Source organism: Anopheles arabiensis, chromosome 3 (assembly GCF_016920715.1).
Source record: "Anopheles arabiensis isolate DONGOLA chromosome 3, AaraD3, whole genome shotgun sequence".
Taxonomy (NCBI): domain Eukaryota; kingdom Metazoa; phylum Arthropoda; class Insecta; order Diptera; family Culicidae; genus Anopheles; species Anopheles arabiensis.
This window is the reverse complement of record NC_053518.1, coordinates 80,585,292-80,608,380: the sequence shown is the minus strand read 5'-3', so window position 1 is coordinate 80,608,380 and position 23,089 is coordinate 80,585,292. Positions and strand designations below refer to the sequence as shown.

Genomic DNA, 23,089 nt, shown 5'->3' with positions numbered 1-23,089 from the left:
CTTTTCATGTCTTCTCTTAGATATTCACAACATAAAAGTTTATGCGTTATATTAATTTAAACCTTTTATTAAGTCAATGCATAAGTTGAATAGAACGCCAACAAGTCGTATTTATGTTCTTGTAGATCAACTAAAATTCGGATAGATACTGTTTCTGGACCGAGTTTGGATTGGTTTAAGTTCCAGGTTACAAACTGGATAGAATTGGTACTATTCCGTATAATTTAAGCTATTTTCGAAATCATTTTCAGAATTGAAATAAGTTCACCAACATTTCCAAATTGATGACGGACTTGACGCTAATCCTAACAGTGAGATTCTTTGTATGCTAAAACAGATGATGCTAGTAATATCTTATCTAAATTCTTGAGTGATAAAATGATGTCACGATGATGTTTTTTTCCGTAATAAAAGAGGCTTGAGCATTTTTTATGACGTCATTTTACAAAAAGATTAATGGATCATAAGATTTAACACAAAATTAATGCAATTTGCTTGAGCATGTTAGCCATTTTATTAGTTTACATCAGGAATCGGGGGTACAACATCCGATGTCAGTCAAGGTCTGTCCAAACCACTTATACGTGTAGGCTTAGATGCAGCAGATGCCTCGATTTTTATTTTGTTTGTTCTGATACAATCGTTGCCACCAAATTTTGGCTCTAAGGCATCAATTATGGACAGTGCGCATCAATGTTTGCCTCTAAGGCATTTTGACTTCAATGTACTTATTTTTGTCTGTAAGTCATAGATTTTTGAACTCTTGTAGGATTCATTTAACAAGATTTTTGAGTAGATTTTAGATATTTTAGTTGAATTTTGCGACAGGCGTAAGAATATATCTGAATGTCTTCTCATATGAATATAGATTTTTAGTACACTATCGCTTATTACTTTATAAATGATATCAGAAGATTTTTCAATTTGGAATGTAACGATCACTCAAACGTTCACGCTTTTATTTAGTAAGGTTGTTAAAATAACCAACAATGGCTTCAAGTCATTGCCATTATATACTCTTGTTGGTTTGCCATTCTCTCCCAATAAATGAAACGTTAATTGAATTAAGAGCAGTTGCATTGGTTTTCATAAACCATTCCTTCCATCGGAGTCGCAACCATTCTCGGTGGGAATTCCCGAGTCACTCCAGAAAGCTTGACCTCGCGCCAACTTAATTAAGCAAATAATTTGCTCAAGCATTACACTCATTGGACATCGGTCCTACTACCCACCGCAATGTCGGCAAGGAGCATGTGCTTCGCCAACGGTCCATCACACTGTGTTGGAAGAATGCGTCATAAATAGTCAGTCGGAGAACAGTCCCAAAGAGGGCATGCGGCTGACGCAAGGGACATTATTGATGCACTCTTTTAGGACGAAGAAAGCGGGACTTAATTTAGCTGGACATTGTGCACATTGTGGTGGAGAACAATTCAAGCGCAAAGTCAATTGATAAGTCAAGCGTAAACAATTTATAAAGCTATGCAGTATTATTTGAATATCTTGCACTGGTAAAAGAGCCACCGAAAGAAAAAGGAAAATATGGCTGGAACTATTTAATCACAGCTGCATGCTGAATTTATTAGAAGACGTTCATCCGACTACACACTTCATGAAAGCTACAGCATACGGCTTTTAACATATCATCCCATCGTTTGATTTCCAGACAGCTTCATTAAATGGGTTGATGGTAATCCCCGATCTCGGGCTTCCTTCTCTCAGCCTCTTGATTGCAAATGCATGTAAATTGAGTGCAATGGCGGCCAGATACATTCAAATAAGTACGGATCGTTTAACATACGATTTAGCATAGATTAGGTGCCCGGTACGGTCGACGCCTCGGTACCGCACTGGTGGCACCGGAGAGGTGTAAATCTCTGTTGCGCTTGCATTCCTTCGCTCGCTTCCGACTAGCGTTAGCTATGTGCAGTGTACCCCACGTTACTCGATGCCTCTTCCCGGTTGGCCCCTCCCGCTAACGGAGACGAACAGTATTTGCATTTTGAGAAATGCTCGCCTAAGTAGCATCCGGCAGCTAAATCCGATGAATGGGAGAAAGTCTGGAATGTGTCGACCGTGGTGACACTTTTCTACGTGGTTTTTCCCTATCGTCCTGGTCCATTTTTCTCCGTGAATGTGTGTGTATGTGGCGGCACTCGTCCATGTTCACTTTTTTCCCCCTCCACTTGCAACAGTATGCACATTCCCGGTGGAACATTTATCATGCTCAAAAGGCGCCATCTGATGGCACGGTTTCACTTCTCGCCGTGCAAGCCCCCTTTCACCCATCACCGTCATCATCATCACCGTCATCATCATCCGTTTGTCTACAAGCTTTGTCGCCGTCGTCGTTGTCGTCTAACCTTTCGCATGCAAAATATTCCACCTCTTAGTGCACAATGGGATTTGGTGAAATGAACACAAATCGTTGTAACAAAACGCAGAACCAAACGCAAAACCACAATCTGTAGCTTTTCCGTTCAATTAAGCTTTCACCCCCAGCAAACGAGCAAACCCGAAGAACTAGCCTGGAGTGGGGATGCTGTTTTTTCTCTGAGCCGTCGCTCTGTTTCAGCATTTGCCGTTCGGGCTGCGGAAGGAAAACGGGCAAGGAAACTCTCCGGAGATCTTTTGCTATGGTCGATTTGAAAGAAACACTCGTTTTTATAAGCTTCCCTGCCCTTACCAAAAAGGGACTCTGGTCAACCCGTGGCGTGTAGTTGTTGGGAGTGGTTACTGTAACGTATTCGGTTTAGCCTTTGGACAGGATGATTAATAGATGGGTTCCTCTGATTTTGAAGATGAGGCAACGCCTGGACGCAGATGAACCTTCCACAGCTGTGGCGAAACTGTGGCGGTTAGATAACGTTTGGTGCTTATGTGTCATATTGTTAAGATAAATGATAATTCTTGTTTGCGTTTGTTTGTGTGGTTCTTCATTAATTCAATTATAGCGCATTGGGGAAGTGCATTAATTCAGGTATTGATTGTGATCTTGAATGAAGAAGCTTTACAACTCATTAGTAATTTATTGTAAATAAATATATCTCATCTGCTTGTGTAAGAAAGGAATGATATGCTCCGATACAGGCATGGTTCATGGTAGCATGGTAGCCTAAAAGAACAGAAAACAACATTAATTCTCGCAATGAAACATGATTGAATAAATTGGAATGATTTATTCGATACTCTAGACGAAATTTACAGTGCAATTCACTAGTTTGTTCTTATAACAAATTATTGTATGCCGAGAATCATATGAAGCGCATGAAATGATGCCGAATGAAAAAATACATTCAATTATTATAACGGCTGCTTTAAAACTATTTTAAGCAAGAAAACGAAACAATAAATATTGCAAGCTTTCCATTGTCCTCTTAAAAGATACTTTTCTGCTGTCCTGGAACGTTAATAAATGCTAGGTTATCAAGTAATAAAGTTATGTCGTTTGTTCATATCAAACACATGCATGACCTAACTTAACAGTTAGCAAAAAAAATTCTTCGTTCAGTACTGCCAATACTAACTTCGCTTCTACAGTTCTAGGGCTCAGCCTGCCAATGCGACATCTGTTGAAAAATGCATTCCACCAACCAAAGGCCTGCTGCTGTGAGCGTACCGTTCTGCTTGATGGCATGAATATTTCGCGCCAAATCAACGATGTCTCACTTTTGGGACAGCTCGCGCAGAACTACTGAAGCGACAGAAACCGATACGGCCACTGTGCGCTGTATGGCAACCCACCAGTGCCAGAGCCGTTGCAAAATGGGGTTCAATTCTGCAGTGAACGGATGCGTGCTGTAGAATTGCTCACGACAGGGCTATTTCCCAAGCTCAGTGCCTGCTGCCGACGAGCCGACAGGACGCGGATCCGGTTCGAAGGACCAAAAATGCATCCCTCAAAACCAGCTGGCGCACCATATTGCGGTCAAATTGGAACCGGGCGCTTTGAATTGTCATTTTTCTGCGCTACCCCGCGGATCACCCCCCGCTTTGCACTGCTTTTGGTGCACATTGCTCCAGCGTGCGCTGGTGTCAGTTGCGGAATCCGAATCCCCACGGCCGTCTACCCACTGCAGAGATCGCACCGGCTGGTAATATACACGGCCTGATGGATGACATCGGAGGATGTTGGTGGTTTGAGATAGTCTTTCGGTGTCTTTTTTGTGTGTATCCTGCAAAGGGAGCACAGGATCTATTTGCTTTCGAGGATCCCGCTTCTGGTTGTGCTGGCAGTCTCCGGTGGAAGCTTTTGTTCAGCTGTGGTCCAATAAATACGTCATATATCTCACGGATGATAGATACGACCGTTGAGCTGAGCTGATGGAGAGTGAGTGCTGGATAAACATGAAGATTAAGGTTTAATACTTCAAAATACACGAACATATCTCTTTCAAATATTCTCGACATGGTGAGTACATACAGCAAAATGGTCCGCATTCGTGTAGTTGAACTTAAAATTTCTCCAAAAATACGTAACTGAAATGCAAAAAAATACCCATTCCAAAAACCGCATTTTCAAGCCTGCGTAATCCTGTTCCATTACTTTGCCCAAACACATGTTTACATGCTTTACTGTGCACTTGACAATCACCGGTAATGCACTGAGTAATAATGCACACCACGACACCACTGCACAAAAAATTGCAATAAAAAGAGTGCACTACCACTTGCTAGAGACGGTGCACTTCAGGTTACTTGATCCTGTTCCGGACCCGCCGGGATAACTTGACGCGGGCATCATAATCCTTTCCCGGGCGCTCGCTTCCCGGCGATGCTGTAGTATCATCATCCTGTAAAATAAATCAACATCAGTGCCGCATCAAGTGCCAATGATAAGTGGCAACAGTGGCAGATCTGAGCGGTTGCATCCTGAGAGTACAGAATATATTTGTGTCTGTGTGCGCGCGCGCGTGTGTGTGCTCTCTATACGGTGGAAAATGTATACATTTTAAAAATGCATACGACCATCGGTACAAGCTTGGCGTTTTTCTTTTTCGAATGGCAGCGGTTGCGCCCACCACTTCAATGAATGTGTGGTGGCTTCTTTTTTTCATTTCTTTCCTCTCATTTCAATCTTTTATTCCTTTGCTAAATCCCGCTTATGCGAAGGGGGCAGCAGTACCGACCGGGGCTGCACGTGTGTTTGAGAAGTGGGGAAACGGGATGGGCGCAGGGTTTACTATTGTGGCAATAAATGCAACTCATTCACCCGGTCGGATACATCCATTCGGAAATGTTTTGCATACAGCATTGCATCAGCAGAACGTTACGATTTCTTTCTGTATTTTGCTTGGGTTTTCGTTTGGTTTTGTGTTTTTTTCTTCCAGGTGGTCTGCAGCGGTTTGTTAGGTACCGGGTGGAAGGGGTTGGAGTTGTATATCTGTGTAAATGTTTATTCCTTACCATGTTGCATGTTGGTGTTGCTTCATGTTTATGAGTTGTAAAGGATCTAGGGAAACGCACTTGAAATAAACGAGGCAATAGAACAAGCATGGCTTCCTCAGCGTGGCATTACATTGTAATCATGTACAAATTATCATTCGATTTGAAAAATCTAAACAGCTTGAAGAATTTTAAATGCTAAGTAGAAATTTAGAAAATATCTCCAAGTTACAGCAAATACTGAAAATGGAAAACATTTAACTATTAACGCCTGAATGTCTGACATTTTACAACACATTTAGAACATAGAAATGCATTCTAAAAGTGTGTATTGCCAATGTGTAGAACATACTGCAGCACGTGTGCAAGACACCCGGAGCTACGTCCCTTAAGCTCTACCCCGAACCGCTATTAACTGCAAAGAGCGTACTGAGCTACATTTAACGCGTTAAGTTCCGTTGATTGACCGCGCAGCGTGTCGTGTGGATTTGTTATTGAGTAAACGTCCTCTTCTCCGTGAAAAGAGCCTCTTTACCTAAACACTTGAAACAACCACTCGGAGAGCGGTGCCTTCATGTTGGGGTTGAAATATATGTACCTAAATATTAGTTATTTGTTTGACACATAAGATCAGGATCGTATTTCAGGTCCTTGTTGATGGCCAAGTGTTGTTTGCTAAATTACTGTTTGCTTTGCTATCAACCTTGTGGCTCATAAGATTTTGAGTTTGCTACATGATTTAAAAATGTGCTCAGGAATAAATTTACGGGTGGGTAAAACCCTTATTAAAGCAAGCCACACCAAGTTTTAGGTTCCAGAATTTATCATTTTACACTTTGAACATACTTAACGGTATCTGGAATTCCTTAACTTTTGTTGAATTCAATTCCATTGGATCAGCATGTAAATTTTATAATTAAAACTACAGGTGGAACAGTCATTTCTCCGTACACTTATCAATCCGCATCGCCCGATAGCTCACAAGGGGTGGAATTGAAAAGACACGGACCGAAACTTCCTCCCGCACGTGTGGGTAATGATGCACTACGGTAGTTACAACCACTCCTGAAAAGAAAGTTGTTATTCCGCATGTAAGCACATACCATTTCCGCTCTTTCGACCGGCTTCCCTTTCGCATCTCGGAGCGGGATTTTCCCATTTTTCCCCGTGTGAGTGAGAGATTTAAACCGGGGAATGTTGGGGTGCATTCTCTATTTTTCACCTATCACGAAAGGCCACAGGATTGCACTTTTTTCTCCATTTTTGCAGGAAGGATGAGCGGCGAGTGTGTGTGGCAAAGCGTTCCTCAGAATCCGAATCCTCAGACTTTTCTTTCCACTGTCTCCCGCGCGGGCGAAAGCAACAGAGCGCGATGGATGAAGATGTGTACAGAGATGCCTGTGTCCCCCTACCCAAGGCTGCCTCATGTCCTCCCTACCCAAGGCTGCCTGCCAAGCTCCAGGCAGTGTTTGCATACAGCTGTCCAAAGCGCGGCAGCCCTTCATACAATCGTACATGGTGCGCTACCATAAATACAATTTGCACCAAGCATGAGCCTCGAGAATGGTGGAGGCGAGCTGTTTGGCTACAAGAAGCTGCAACTGCGCTGTGCACGAGCGCATTTGGGCGAAGGAAAACGGCAAGTCGCAAGAAAACCGCCGGATTGTTGCAATCCGTGTGTTGGTCTGCCCACTTAGTTGTGGAAGTTCCATCCTATTCTTTGCTTCTTTTTTTTCTCGACATTGTGTGCAAGCGCCATGTGCCATCCTTGACCTGGAACACTTGCTTTCACACACACATATACACGCCTCCTTGCATGTAACCTGTCAGGAAAATGTAGATGCCCATTCCTACTCTGTGCTGGGGGAAGACCACCATAGCTGAGAAGCTCGCGGATGCAATGATAGGAAGTGCATTAGCATGTTTCCGGTGCCAGTTTCCTTTTACCTGTTTTTTTATCCTTCCTTTTCCTACCACACGTACACACACACATACAAGTCGAAGGTGGTTGAAAAATGTGTGCAGCACAAACCTCGCCACCTCACGCCATTGATGGTCAGGCGAGATTCTTTTTTCCTTTGCCAATCCCAACACTGGCCTGCGGCTCGTCTTGCACCGTTGTATCCGTAGTTTGATAGAACCAGATGTTTGTGCTCCCCACTGGTGTATGTGTGTGTGTTTCCCTGGTCCGGTGCGGGAGGGGGACGAGGCTTCAAAGAATTCCAACCCACAACCCGGAAGGCGAGAGCGATGCTTATCCGATCCACTACCAACTGCGTCCGACTTTCCCTCCGCTTTTTGGAAAACAGTATTTATTTTTCCGATTCGATCTCTCGAGTGGCCTCGCTCGAGAAGCAGAGCTGTTTGTATCAGAAGAATGTGCGTGGTGCAATGCTACACACACACACACACACACACACACACACACACACACACAGTTGTAGCACTCCCATGCAGTGGATGCCCGCTGTGGAAATGCTTCAAGTTGAGTTTTTAAAAGCGACGACCCCATACACGCTGCTTCGGACTGGCCTTGGTTGAGTGGCTTTCCATTTGCATGCAGTGTCAGTGAAGAACGATCGATCGGGGTGATCCAGAACGGACAGGGGCACACTTAGAGTTTCACAGATAAGGATGTAGTTTTTTTTTCTTCCTTCGTTTGGTGTTCTGTTGTCGATTGCAAAACGGGATGGCGATGAGGCTTGAATGGTGGGAATTTGACGGCTGCGTAACTATGGCTGTACGTGCATGGTAATGTCGCCTGTTTTTTGGATGATGATAGGTTTTGAAGGCTCATCTGAAAACTTGTATATCTTCTAAAATTGGTGTCTGTGTGTTATATTTTTGATATAGGAAGAACAAATTGTCGTTTTTTTGTATTAATATAACATATTCGCTTCGAGTTATCGTGAGCTCATGCTTTGCTGACGAGTATATGAAAACTCTGGAGCATTATTGGTCAACATCTTCTTCTATTTGGCGTAACGTCCTACGCGGATATGCCGGCCTATGCAGCTTTTCGAGACTTCATTCATCACCACGCAGCCGGACAGTCTACGGGGGACGGTCTATTCTAGGCTTGAAACAAACATGTTTTTGAGTCGTTCGAGTTGACGACTGTACCACGGGACCACCCCATCGGTCATCATCATAAAAGGTTATTAAGCTTCTTCAATGACTGATCTTGATTCTCCAATAACATGTCAATTCAAAATCCTTATGCAGGAATGTTAAATCTAACAAGAATCTTGATGTTTAAGATCACATTTCAACTCAGGATTGGGAATTCAGGATCTTCTAGAAACTCAAAAGGAGATGAAAATTCTGAAATTTCCATATCTGGTAGAATAACTAAGATCCAGCTTCAGACTAAACGACACTAGTTACTTGTGTGTCTATCAGAACTGCCTTAAAGCAATTTAAAATGTAATTTTGATCTAATATCACCGAACAACATACGAAACTGTAACGAAGTCGAAAAGTACACCTAATCACATCGTTGTATGCTAACATGTATGTGAAGATCAAACTGTACAATGCATTCTTGCCTCTTTGCATTTGACAGCTTTGGTAACAGTAATTAAACATGGAATTGATTCAAATATAAAAATCAAAATTAGGTATTTACCTGGGTTATGGGGAGAAGCTTTACACCAGTCCAGAATCGAGATCAATCGGAAGTTCTTCAATATCCTGTCACACGTATATTTGTTTGTCCACAAAACGTGTAATTACTTCCGCCATTCAATAAACCTTTCATCGACCGAAATTAAAGTAAATTTCTGCTTTGGAGAGTCAATCCAACTGACATTAGATATCATTGTGATCAAATTTCACGCTTAGTGTAAATAAAGAAATCCCATCCCCACTAAGATGCTGGCTTTTGTGCCTCGTCATTCCATTCCATCAATGAACTTGATATGTCTTAATTTTGTGTGTGTGTGTGTGTGTGTGTGTGTGTGTGTGTGTGTGTGTGTGTGTGTGTGTGTGTTAATCCGATACATAAACATATGTCTGTACAACTTTGAATTTCGTTGTTTTTTTGTCGACTGGAAGGTGTTTATAAAACTGCCGTAAGGGGGTCCCAATCTTAAACCACATTATTGCTACCGTCAACGTAATCAACCAATAGTACTCCGAAAATAACGAAAGGAAAAAACAGCTCCAACCATCGAATCGGTCACTTGAACTGCCACTAGTGAGGCACTCGTTCGACTCGTAACGCGTTTTTTTTTACGGTTCCATTGCCCTTTTGGTCGTGAAGTGCTTTTCATTACAAAGTTGCTGTTGCTGTTCGAAATTTGATTCCTAAAACCGTACGACTCCGATCATACTACACGCAAACCGACCCGACTCCGATCATACCCCGGCTGTTGCAGTTGCATACTAATCTCGCGCTGATGTTTATTTTGTTCCCGTTGGCTTGCGCTTGTCCTCGATCGCTCGTTTCGTTTCCTTATCTTCAACGGGGAGTGGTGGCCCGGTGTGCTTCTTCATCCCCGGAGGAGTATGTTTTGGAGTTTATCTTATCTTGGTTGTTATTTTTTCCTCTCTTCTGTATGTGTTTGTGTCTGTGAATGTGTTTCGAATGGTGGCTGGTTGCGTTTGTTTTCACTCATGGAGGCGGCAACTGCTGGAGAAGAGGGTTACCGTGTTTCTAAACAAAATCTCGAACTAAATAGAGCACGCGAGTTTTTCGGGCACATCGCATGAATCTGGAACACCAATGGACGTTGAAGGAAGGGAAAGGGAAAGTGAATAAAAAACTACCCATCAAAAATGAACAATCTTGTTTGAATGCTCATCTGCGCCCATGTAAGCTGTGAGCAGGGGCATCGAACACTGATCGGGGAGGAGATTGGTTTGGGGTGATCAATAAAAATGATAAAGCAATGGTATGCTCAAGCATTAGCATTCGGGAGTCTCGGCAAATGGGGCTGGGACAAAACAGTTACAAAGAAGGTTCGGATACGTGTAAAATGTGAATATTCCTATCATTCAATTGCATTACAAATAAGTTTGATAAAGTTGATATATTTTTTTGGTTCAACATATATTCCATATTTTAAGGTAAAAAAGGCAAAAAGGCTTAAAAGAAGTTTCCATTTTTCGATTAGATATTGGAAGTTTAATGTTGTTGAAAATGAAACACATTGATGTTGTTAGTGATGTTTAACCGTACCATCATTTGCAGGTTTTGTGATGTGTACATCAAAATCTAAAAAATATATGTTTTTTATAACCCCAATGTCTATCATCAGTTAAGTTTACTGTACAATAGCTATTAAACGGACATGAAGCATGTTACATCTTAACAATTATCAACATTCAAATGCTTAATTTATCATAAACTCCATTATTTGTCTTCTAGCATTAGTCTGCGCTCAAATTTATGTTTTATCTTTTGGGAAGACTGCCTTCAATTGTATCTTATTTCTCTGCATTGATCAACATTAAGAGGAATTTCATTAGGAGGAAGATGGACTCAAAAAGGGACTTGGAGCTGATTAAAGCCTCACAAAAAAATCGTGTTTTCAGTTCTATTCGTTTTCATATTAAGGGGATTTTATTAAATAAATAAAATCGATCAAATTATTGTTTCTCTCATAAGATTACAAGGTACATTATAAAATATATATAATCTATCTTACATTTGTATCCTCCGTTTTTGGTTCGTCTGTGAGTTTAATTTCCAAAATTTGCATATTGATGATTCGTTTATTGAATTTGAATCCAATCTAAAAATTGTAATAACCGATTGAATTGAAAAAAGAAATTGCTTTCCAAAATACAATCGAACAGATTGAAACCCTCTAATTTGCCTCTAATTGTCATAATGTAAGATGGCATACGAAAGGAAAGCAGAAAAAAAACCCTCAACCCGCACATCATAGAAAACAACCCCCCCGGATGGCGCACTAAACAAACCCGGTAGGAAATGCGCCCCTACGCATCGCGGGCGCTTGTTGATAATTTTTGCTGACCTGCAGTGAACCGATCACAGCAGCAGTCCGCACCGTAAGTCTGCGCCACCGAGTCACAATCGTTTTAAAGATTTCGCCTACCTTCTGCCTGGCGGATCGACCGCCGTAGAGAAGCGGGTTCTGGTAACAGGGTAGTAGAAAGGCACGAAAGGTAGGCGGAAAAGGACGGGAGAGAAGAAAAAAACAAAGCCCTATGTTGCCCTATGCTATGCCGCCAGCGACGGGCATACAAAGCACTTACGCACACAGCCACACACACACACACACACACGCAGACAGCGTATACAAGCGACAGTGCATTTAAAACCCGCTCACCAACACACGCGCTAGCCGGCCAGCACCGTGGTGGCGGCTCTGTTCGCGTCCCGTTTCCGCACGCAACATTAGTTCGCTGCTCGCGGTCGCTTACGGCGAAGGTCTTTCTCGGCGGACGCGCGCTTCTTTATGCTGGCGAAGATCTGTTTCGAGTTTGTGTTTTTTTTTTTGTTTTTTTTCTCTCGCTCTCTTGTTTTGTGTGGTGAATCTGCATCGGGTTTTAAGTGTTGGTTGTTCGCGCAGAGATCAAAGAGTGAAACTATTTCAATTAATTGCGGGTGTGCATTTTTCGAAGGAAAGGGCATCGGGTAAAAGTGGCTTTCGTGTAGGTGTTAAAGGTGGCCATTGCAATGCAGGTCGTTTCAGTGGTGCTGGTTGCAATTTTGCATTGAAGAAACCCCTTCTTCCCGCTGTTCCGATGTGCTGTGGCTCGGTGTATCATTTTGAAGAGTTCTTTTGTGTTTTAGTGCTGTAACGTCAGCGTTACATTTAATTTATGCCAGAAATTAAATTCCCGGTTGCATTTCGGAACGGGCAAAAACGTGTTTGATCCATCTTCCATTTTTCCTGGAATTTGCCCAGCACAAAACAGCACAAAACGGGGCAGCAGCTGCATTGCTGGCAAATTGATGCTGTGTGTGTATCCGTCTGTCCGCCGTCCCGCTCACTCACGCACGCCGTTCTATCCAGCCTCCAATCGAGCTGTTGCGTTTACGGGGCCCGCTCGAAGAGTCGAAGATCGAACGCGTGTGTCGGCGGCAGCGGTGTGTTGGTGTGTTGGTGTGTGTGCTGGTAGGCTGCATGTGGTTTACGCAGTCGCCCAGTATACTCAGTTTATGCTCTCTTGTGCGTCAGTGTGTGTGTGTGTGTGTGTGAGTGTGTCTTTGCGCTTTATGTTGTACGAGCAAAACCGGATTATGCTGCACCGTAAAGTGTTGTTGCTGTATGTGTGCGTTTGAGAGTGTTGGAAAGGTGTATAAAAAAGAGAGAGAGCGCGGGCACAGGTAGAGCGAGTGAGAGGGAAGGGTTTTTGTGTGTCTCGTCCGGAATACTGCCGACCCACGGGTTCATGTTTTTTTGTTTTTGTTTACCGAAATTTCCAGTTCCGAAACAGATGTTCCTTGCTGCGGTGTGTCCCGGGAGCCGCTTCCCGTTTCATGTTTTTGGGATCAATCGTTGAATGAATGTTAAATGCGGAAAACAGGGTTTTTTTTAATGTTTAATTAAAGTGTTACCACGGGCACGGAAGGAAGCCGATAACGAGCTGGTTGATTGAAATTTTTGCAGCTTAACCGAGAGCGCCCCTCTGTGGAGTGAATTTTAAAGTGAATGGGAGGAATAGAGTACAAAAAAAAACAAAATAAAGAAGCCCTTTTGATGCCCTTTCAATTTTAGCCCGCTGCGTTTGTGTTAGTGTGGTGCCGTTTTTTTTATCCAAATTGTGATTTTTTTACCTAAATTTGTGCATTTTTTTCTCGCCATTATCTCGCAAAGGTGCTTGTTAAAATAAAAAGGTGTTTTAAAGTGTGTCTGTGTATGTGTGATTGTGCCTTCTTTCAGTCCGCTTTGTGGTCACCGCGAAGTGTTTGTCAAATAGAAATTGCTATCGGAAGCGTGTGTGTACGTAACGGGTGTTCGGAATCAGTTGTGGCTTTCCTCTTCAGAGAGGTCCAGTTTAGTCTTCATCTTAAGCGCTGCTTCAAACACCACCACCGTCGAAGAGTTTCTGAAGGCGTTGATAAAGTGGGCCACGCGCACTTCAAGAGGTAACGAATGCAACCGGGTAGCTTTGGGGAAGCATTGTGGGAAGCGATTAATTATTTCTACAGGTTCCAGTGATGGTCAAAATTGAAGAATTGGGAAAACATAAATCCTAACAAAAAAGATGGATCTCGCATCGCCGAATTGTTTACGTATACGTGCGAGCTGTGTGCATCTGGTGCATTCTGCGTCTAACTGCGACTAACAGAAAGCGCATATTAATCTTTAAACGGTAAACACTCACCAGAGCGTGTGTATGAGCAGTGATGTTCCAGTTGCTTGAGCAGCGAATGTTGTGGTGGAGGGTTTTAAAGTCGTCTTCTAAAAGATGTGTGTGTTTGGCTGACAGTTGAAATGGTAGCAAAAATAACCCCACACCATATGTTGTTTTATTCAAACGGGCGCAACCATTTGGAACGATAGAAACAATAAATTCGTTTTCATTCAGTTTCACTTTACTGGGTACGTGTATGTGATCGTTTGGGAGCGTAAATTTGGCCCAGTATGTCAGCAGATGTTTTAGTTTTAAAGTTTGATCGTGTTCGAAGGACCATTTCTTTGATTGATTCTGCTCATTGGAACTGGAATGTTTCTGGTTTTTTTTTCGCTGCAAATGTTTTCAGGTCCTTATGAAAAACATTGAAGGACAAACCAAAAACAGGGGATATAACTGCTTAAATTGTAGCGACACGTAGGTTATCCTAAACCAGAATATGAGGGTCCTAAACAGTGAATAGAACTCAACCTTCTCGATCGAGATTAACGATATAATGGGTGGAAAACTTTAGTCGGTTTTGCCATTCTTTCAAATCTATTATTCCTTTTGACGTGAAAAAGAACATTGAAAATTATTGTATAAACTTGTTTAACAAACTTGGCGCTGGTTTTAGTTAGAACGCAAACCTACGCTTTTGAACCAAACATACATGTGGAAAAAATGAGTTTTTCGCTATAATTTCAGCTCTACTCTTTTCATCAATACTGTTGTTTGTTGGTTGAGAATTTGATCTACCGCAATAACTATTAGAACTCCATTATTTTACCTACCCACTGCTGCTTTTCATGCGAGTAGAGTACAGTTATTCGCAATGTTTGTTGATTCCCTTGCAAAAGACTATTTGCAGGTCCCAGAAACTTCCACCGACATACGGGAAAGTTCACTGGTAGTCTCGGGTTGAACGTGTTAATGACTCGATAAGGTTTGTTATTGTTATGGATTCAATACCGATAAGACATAAACCACCAAAGACTTCACGTTTTCTTGTTCATAACTTATGCAATATCTTTACTTTACGTGAATGAGATATTGATATTATGTCATGGCAGAAATTTTGAAGAAAAATTGATATCGAAACCATTTCAAGATGCTAACAGTCAGTACAGGGTTTTCCAGGGGTTCTCATAGTTGTGGGGCACTGCCTTAATTCTTTCCTATTGGAGTGAACTTCATATGATGAAAATTAGACACTATGCCCCCTTTTTAGACAGGCTACTTGGAAATTCCTGTCAGATTTGTTCAACAAGGGTGCTATAGAGTCCAATTCCAATTACATTAAGTTCATTTCACGCAAGAAAGAGTCAATAAAGTGTCCCACAGCTATGAGAACTCCTGAAAAACCCTGTACGGTCCTGTTCACTGCGGAAATCGATAAACCGACAAACGATTGTACCTGGCAACTTCCTATGATCGACATTCTACTGTACATTGTTAATAAAATCCTCAATTTTCCTTTTTTTTTTTTGTAGGGAATTACTAATGCCACAAACACGAAGAACATGCAGATTGGCAATTAAGTTTTCCGAATGTTCCCGTATAATAATCCATCTAGCACCACTGCATATTTTTCTCACGTTGCTGAACAGTTCCTTAGCAGTTCATTGTCCACGTCGTAGGGCCGGCCCGTATCATTTCGCCATTCACAACTTTTGTCGCCAAACGCCCGCTTCATGCCATTGATGGTGAATCGCTTTCTACAGCATTTTGTAAGCGTTCCAAAATATTGTGCGGCTGCTTTTTTTCATCATCTTCTTTTCTGCTACATTTTCCTTCTTCCCCATTTCCCTTCAGCAGGATGCCCTTGACAGCAATAATGGTTACGAAACCACTTCCCACCGTTGTTGTCCATTGTAGCGCCCCCACGGTTTATGATAAATGGTCAACCAATTTTATCTGGACAATCTTTTCCTTTCGGACCACACCGCTCCCCATGCTTCCTTAGAAAAGTGTGATTTTTCCAACCGCTTATTGCAGAAAAAAACATCCTTTTTGCTTGTGGTTTGTGACAAAAGTAAGCGGGAAAGTGGCCGTGGAAATAGGTTCTCAAACAGCTAAGCACGATGCACGAGGCGTATGCCAGGGGGAAGAGGCGGTGTTGCGGTGCGAACGGCAGTGAAAGACGGATAGCCAATCATGGGGACGCACTTTATTTGCCAGTAGCACCTTTTGCTGCAGTGTGTACACCCTCGTCGAGATGATCGATTTGTGTTTCTTGCGGTCTACAAAAAAGAAAGGTTGGATTTTTACGGTCAATCGAGTTTAAAAGTTTTGAAAGGTGTTTTTTTTCTTCTTTATGAAGTTTTTACAACATTTGTTGATAACTGTGATAGCTAAATGGTTTTAAAAGAAGGAAAGAAGGTTTCGAATCTAAATGTGTTGATAATGTTTCAATAATACTGATATTAGAGGTCTATTTTCTATAATTTCTTTCGCTGTATTTATTTATTTCTTGTTGTATGATATAAATGTTTTCGTTTATTTGTTCATTGTTTTATTTTATACCTTTTTGTTCCCAATTTTTGCTATTTATGGTTTGTTTTATCTTCTGTCTATAATTATTATAAAAAATTTAAATAAAAATATTGTTTAAATATTGCGTATAATATATAAATATAAAGATTGCGTTTTAAATATTGTTCTCATAAATTTTGTACTAAAATTCCTTTCTCTACTTTTCTCTGTTCAATTCATCCAACAATGGGCTTTAAAACAATGTCTTCAACAATTGCTGTACTCCGCTTGACTTTTGCTTTTAAAAATGTATACGTCTTTCATTTCCTCTCCACGCAACGCGAGCAGAAAACTTAACGAAAACATCTGATTTTGCTTTCGCTGCCAAAGTTTTCCAGCTGTCGTCGAACTGCTTCCGCTTCCGCCTAGCTCCCTATCATAGCCGCGGGTTCGACTTCTTCCGCCCTGTCAGCCGGAAGATGAAGATGTGTCAGCAAAGTGCTCATCTGACCAAAACCAAAACAAAACAAAGAAAAAAAAAGTACGCCCCACGGACAAAGTATGACACATTTGAAGACCGCTTAGTAGCACGCGTAGCAATGGAAGGAGGGAAAAAAGAATCAAACCCCTCGCTACATAATCTTCACAAGTACTCGTTGTTATTTGATGCCACGACATGGAACGTGTCGTTTGGCCGCTACCGGACGGCGGGTAGTAGGGTCGATGGAAACAGAAAAACATAAAATAGAACACGAAACATGAAGCAGTTCAATTGCAGACAGGCTCTCGAAAGCAAAGTTGCAACACAACCGTTGTTAGGAAAGTGGAAGACGACGACGGCCAGATCCAGGGCGAGGGAAATAAAAATCTGCTCCCTAGAAGCTGTGACAATTTATCATCCATCCATCCATCCAGCACAACCGTCTACCGGTGCCTCGTGTGTGTGGTCCCGGCAGCATAGGTCAAATTGGTTGCGATTGTTTTTGCTCCCGTTGCGCTCGAGCACACCAAGGGCGCTCCTCCGAATGCCTTGCCCCCGTTGCCAAAGAACAGCAAAAGTGCAAAATGTTTTGCAAAAGTTGATGCCAGTTGTTTTTCACTCGCTTTGCGGCGCATGGTTGTTTTACCGCTTTCCGCTTAGTGGCTTGTGACGTGTGTGTGTGTGTGTGTGTGTGTGTGTGTGTGTGTGTGTGTCCTGTGCTCCGTTATCGGGACACCAAAAAGGAAGAAAAATAAAAACAAATTCCGTATCGTTTGCTCATCGGGGACACAACCGGCACAAGTGGACCAAGATTGATAAATTCTCATGCAGCAATAGGAATCGCAATAGGAAAAAGGTTGCCTAAATGTATTCACCGATCGCTCCAGTTCCAGAAATCGAATTGGGTGCATTTTCATTTGATCCCAATTTTAACGTTCCCCCCCAACTTCCTTGCTCACTCCAAACGGGAACGCAAGGAGTAAGGCATAAGAAAGAAAAAAAGTTAAAAAATAAAACATCTTGTCCTGGTTTGCTTGTTGGGAGGGACTTTCTCGTCCACTGGCAAACGATCGTTACAAATATGATTTGGAATCGATCTGTGCCAAGCATTGTTCTCGTTGGTTTGAATTTGGGTTTCCTCCTCTCATGGGAGTGTTATCCGCTTTTCGCTGTGTTGAATACAATGAAATCAAACTCACACATACACAGGTCCAGGCATGTATTCGATTACATATGACATTTTTGCGACACTGTGCTTCTCTCCAGCATAACTCGATAGTTCCTCACACACACACACACACACACACATACCGGCTTGGTGGGCACGAACACACGAGAGGGTTTTTTTGTTGAGGATGCCGGCCCGGAAAAATATATATACGATTACGAGGATAACATAATAAAGAAATATATTTGTGATAATAAAATCGCCCAAGGGTGCCTTGGGCCTGGACCTGGTGGGTTTGGGTCGGCTGGCTCGTACACAGGCACGGTTACAGTATTGGTTCCCACACATGGGGAAACTTTTTCCCTTATCATTCCATTCTGGTTTGTAATACAGTGGCACAAAGTGTAAGAAAGAGTGGTCAAAATAGCAAAATATAGACAGAGTGGTCAACATAATTTATGACACGATAGTAAATATTTTCATGAGAAGTAGAAAGTTCATTTCATTTGTGTTGATAATATTAGCGAAGCAGAGTTGTGATGATGGTTTGTTGTAACTAAAGCTTAAAAAACATTAAAAATATCCTTAAATTGTTTTGCATGCGTTTGTTATTAACTCGCGTTTAGTATTAAAAAAACCTTAATAAGAAACATTTGATGAACATGTTGCACACATTTAGGCGTTTGCCCAAATTCTCTCTGGCATATTTCAAGTTGATTTTATTAGAGGAAAGTGTTTAATTTAATTCTATTTTAATATTTTTAATCAATAAAAACTCTTCTAGTTCTAGCTACCGACTCTTTGAATGTGAACTGCTGACAGTTTTGACTATGGATATTTAATTATATGTTTACTACATAAACGTTCGACTTATAGGATATTTTAACGTCAATAAAAACGATACCCATTCTTATCTCCCAAAAATAAAATAAATCATACAATTATGAAAGAGCACGTCCCTCTCTCTGCCAGTCCCACAGTGCACACACACACACGCACACGATCCGTGGGGAAAAGTTTTGCTGTACAGCTTCGTCATCGATGGACGGCAAAACCGCCCGGACTTATCATGCACGTTTTCTGTCGCGCCAACTGGACACTTTCATGGACCCGATAGCCACGGTGTTCGAATGTTTTACGCTGTGCCTTATCTTGCACGGTGCCTGTTAAAAAAGAAAAAAACTACAAAAATCTCCAAAGAATAGCTCACATACACACACATCAGTAAAAAAGGATCCGATAAGTGTATGCCACGGTCGCTTTTCATTTCTACGGGACAAAGATAGTCCACCTATCGCTGAACAGAGCGGGGGGGGGGAAAACATACATATCGACACACTCACAAAAGGCTCACACACACAAGAAAAAGGAAACCCCGAATTACGATGTGCTGTTCCTCGCTCCCCTTCCACGTTCTCGTTAGTTTCGTGTACCGTGTCCCTCAAACATAATCATGATGATATTTCTTCCCACTACTGTTCCTCCCCCTCCAAACCCTCCCCCTCCCCCACCGAAAGGCAAAGACGTTCGATCGAGATCGTGCGCTCACGTCCTTGGGCGCCTGGTTTGGTCACGCGTCCGTGTAACCTCTCATCCTTTGGCTTTTTTCTGGTATGGAATGTGATGGTGATGGTCAGAGAAACATAATTTATGTCCTACGCTGTCTTCCCCGTTCCACCGCCCCATGCAAGACGATCGTGCGACATCGATAAGGAGTGGATTTAGCTTGCTCTCGAATTATTGAATGTGGGATATTTTTGGAGTGAATTCAGTCTGTGTTGGAGCGCGCTTGGACGCTTGTTATCCTGATGCGCCTGATCGGGTGCTCTGGTACTCGTTAGCCCTGATTAAGACACGCGCGCCCCCCGGCCGATGGGGTCGATATGTGTATCGATTCGATTTCGTGAAATAAACATGCGGACGACTTTGTCCCCCCTCCCAGACGACTGGTCAAAGCAAAGCTGGAGAGAACATTAAGAAATAATAGCGCAAAAGTCCTTCCGCGTGCTTTTTATATGTCCAAACACATACCACATCCTCCCGGAACGTGTTCGTTTATAGCCCACAACCCCAAATGGATGACAGTGCGCGCGCGACTGGAACACTCTATGCGATCCAATTGCTAAGGAAAGCATTCGTTTACATTCATGTATTCTGCGTGTGTTCCCGGGCTGCCCCCAACGTGCTCCCCGCACAGAGAATGCTGAGAATGAAAGTTAATTTGATTGCTGGCACGGGGGGGAGTTTCGAGGTGAGCTTTAGTTTTTATCTGGCGCCCCTAAAGTGGAACCGCTGGAATTGATTTAAAGCAACCAATCAGCTCCACACACTTTTTTTTTGCTTCAATTTTTGCAGATTTGATGTTCCATTTTGCAAGAAAACTGGAGGAAATGTAAAAGTTTTGCTTGTGCACACGCAGCATCAAAAATTGATTTTATCTTCCTTCTCGAAACTGGCCGAAATCCAATTGGGTTTTCTTCCCGGGAAATTTAAAAATAAAATGTTGAAATCCTAATTATTGCATTTGATCCGTGCTAGAGCTCAAACTGAACGGACGAATGAAACATTTCCTTCCATGCCGAATCCTACCACTTAACCACTTTATGGGTTACGAAACATTTCAATTTCTAAGTGCCCAGAATCAGCAGTCGGATGACTCCCGTCAAATGTGTTACTCCGAATTTGCCCTCAGTGTGTGTGTGCGTGATTTTTTGCGCCGTAATCGTTTAGCGGTAATGGGTCGAGATAAAATTTCCTTCCCTCGTAAATATACACAGTACGTACACGTACCGTGAGTTTAGCTTCCCCCGGTATTCCCGGTCGTTAAAGTACCCGTGCCGTTAAAGTGGGCGACATTTTCCCGCTTAACCACGTGGAATAATAAACCTCGCACAGGGAGTTCATCTCACGTCTCAGACCGTGTGAGAGCGAGACGCGTTTTTTGTCCTGTTGTTTGCTCATTCAAGATAAGAGATTTCATTCATCAATTTTCCTCAATCAAGGATGCGTGGGATGGCGGCGGTGTGCGGTCCACAAATAGAGAAACGGTGACATCTTCGATAGCTGACCTCCCCCCGGTCCCCAATCTTACTGATCGCTACTGACGTGTGTGTCGTCTGATGTAATTCCACCGATCAAATCTTCGGTCCCTGCGTCGGGTGCGAAGAATAGGATGTTTCCCCCTCGAGGATGCTATTTCCATTGCCACGCGTCCTCCACGCGATATGACGATGGTGGATAATGGGATTTGGAAGTTGCTTTCCTTTTGGGGCAGAACTTTTGCTGATGTGCGTTACTAATGCTGTTTTTCTCTGCTCTTTCATTCTCTCCCTCCTTCCCCATAGATGCTCTGCTGACGTTCGAAGATGAGTTAACGGTTAGCTGAAGATGATACCGGGTGTGGGCGGAGTGCCACGAGCGCGGTTACTTGCACTTCTCCTCCTAGCGCTGGTGGAAGTGATAGCGCGCGCTCTAGGCGACCCCGCTCCCTACATCGCCGGCAGCAGCAGCAGCAGCAGCAGCAGCACTTTCCTTGATGCTGTTGTTGGTGGTGGTGCCGTAAGCACTACTAGCAATGACGTTACGGCCGAACCGGTCCGCCATCAGCGTTCGGCATCGGGCCGGGCGGCGCAACCACCACCGTACAGCTTTCACTTTGCCCACGCGGTGTACAATGTGTCGATACCGGAGAACAGCGTCATCAAGACGTACGCGGTGCAGCCGCCGAACGAGCCGCGCATGGGCCTGCACGTGACGCCAGATCTGGAGGTGCGGTACAAGATAGTGGCGGGCGATAAGGACCGCTTCTTCAAGGCGGAAGAGCGCGCGGTCGGCGATTTTGTGTTTCTTGCGATCCGCCTGCGCACCAACAACATTGTGCTGAATCGCGAGAAAGGTGACAGCTACCGACTGGAGGTGAAGGCGACCGGGACGCGCCGGGAAGGGAAAAGTCGCACCACGCTCGAGGCGGACACGACGATCGATGTGCGGGTGCTGGATGCGAACGATCTGAGCCCACTGTTCTACCCGACCGAGTACGCGGTCGCGATAACGGAGGATACGCCGCTGCACAAAAGCATCCTGCACGTGGTGGCCGAGGATGCCGACCTGGGGCTGAACGGCGAGATCTACTACAGCATCCTGGACGAGACGGAGCAGTTCGCGGTCCATCCGACGACGGGCGTGATAACGCTGACGCGGCCGCTCCGGTTCGCGGAACGGGCGCTGCACGAGCTGACGGTGGTGGCGAACGATCGGGGCATTGGATCAACGAGCCGGAATCAGGCGAGCAAGGCGCGGGTGAAAATTAAGGTTCTGCAGGTAAGTTGCGGTCACAATACGGTGATTACAAGAATCTATTTGACGTACGCATTTGTCTATCTTATTGCTGGAACCACAGCTGCAAAACGTCATGAACATCATGAGATCACGAAAACAATGAACATATGCGTGGTAACTTGATGCTTCATTGCTGATACTCAATGAAAGTGCGTCATGACATGTTGAATGTGACATGCGAGTGCTTGAGTCAAACGCAATACTCTGACTGACAAGTCGAGCTTAACGCCATCGCAAGCATACGCGTGATTTTTTCTGAATGTGAACAGTGCTGCCAAATGCCCTTGTTTCAGTCACCAACACTCATGACTGAAATGAAGCTCAACTCTGATTACATAAACAGCTGAGATGATCAGAGGTGAGACTCAAACAGTTAGTGTACTAATCACATGCTTGATGACATTTTTTTTAGCACCCAACTTGATTGATGAGTGATTTGTTCTTGATCAATCACTTGGTCACGACATTTTCTGTCGGTGATAATCACGACATTCTTGGAATATACTTGGCATGGTTTCTCGCTCTGTCAGGTTTGATGGTCTCATATTGTTTTTCGGAACCACTCGCACGCACTGCATATCTCTCATGACTATAGTGATGATCACCGAATGAAAATGACGCGATCAAGTGACTGTCCTGGTCAGTTGGTTGCACAAAATGTCACCAAGCATGTGATGGCTGCACCAACTGTTTGAGTCTCACCTCTGATCATCACAGTAGAGCTCGTAACGCTGACATGATTTTGTGTCAGCCGGAATTAGTCATGACTATGTCAGTGACATTTTGCAAAACTGATCACAGTAAAAAAGTCATGACATAATGAGTGATCTAGCGTTGATTGCTAAAATGTCACTAAGTATGAGACGGTCGCACCAACAGTTTGAGTCGCACCTCTGATCATCACAGAAGAGCTCGTGACTTTGACATTA

General features: G+C 43.2%; 1 protein-coding gene across 8 annotated transcripts in view; it reads left to right on the top strand.

Moving 5' to 3' along the window:
- LOC120904136 (fat-like cadherin-related tumor suppressor homolog) overlaps positions 1–23,089 on the top strand; it is a 262,216-nt gene that overhangs the window by 136,163 nt on the left and 102,964 nt on the right. For 7 of the 8 annotated variants that reach the window (XM_040313924.1, XM_040313923.1, XM_040313930.1 and 4 more), the window contains exon 4: positions 21,167–22,142. In XM_040313924.1, the coding sequence (XP_040169858.1) occupies positions 21,210–22,142 (933 nt within the window). In that variant the 5' untranslated portion in view covers positions 21,167–21,209. Of the gene's footprint in view, positions 1–11,762; positions 11,837–13,178; positions 13,451–21,166; positions 22,143–23,089 lie in introns of those variants that run through there. The other variant, XM_040313925.1, reaches the window with a different exon arrangement.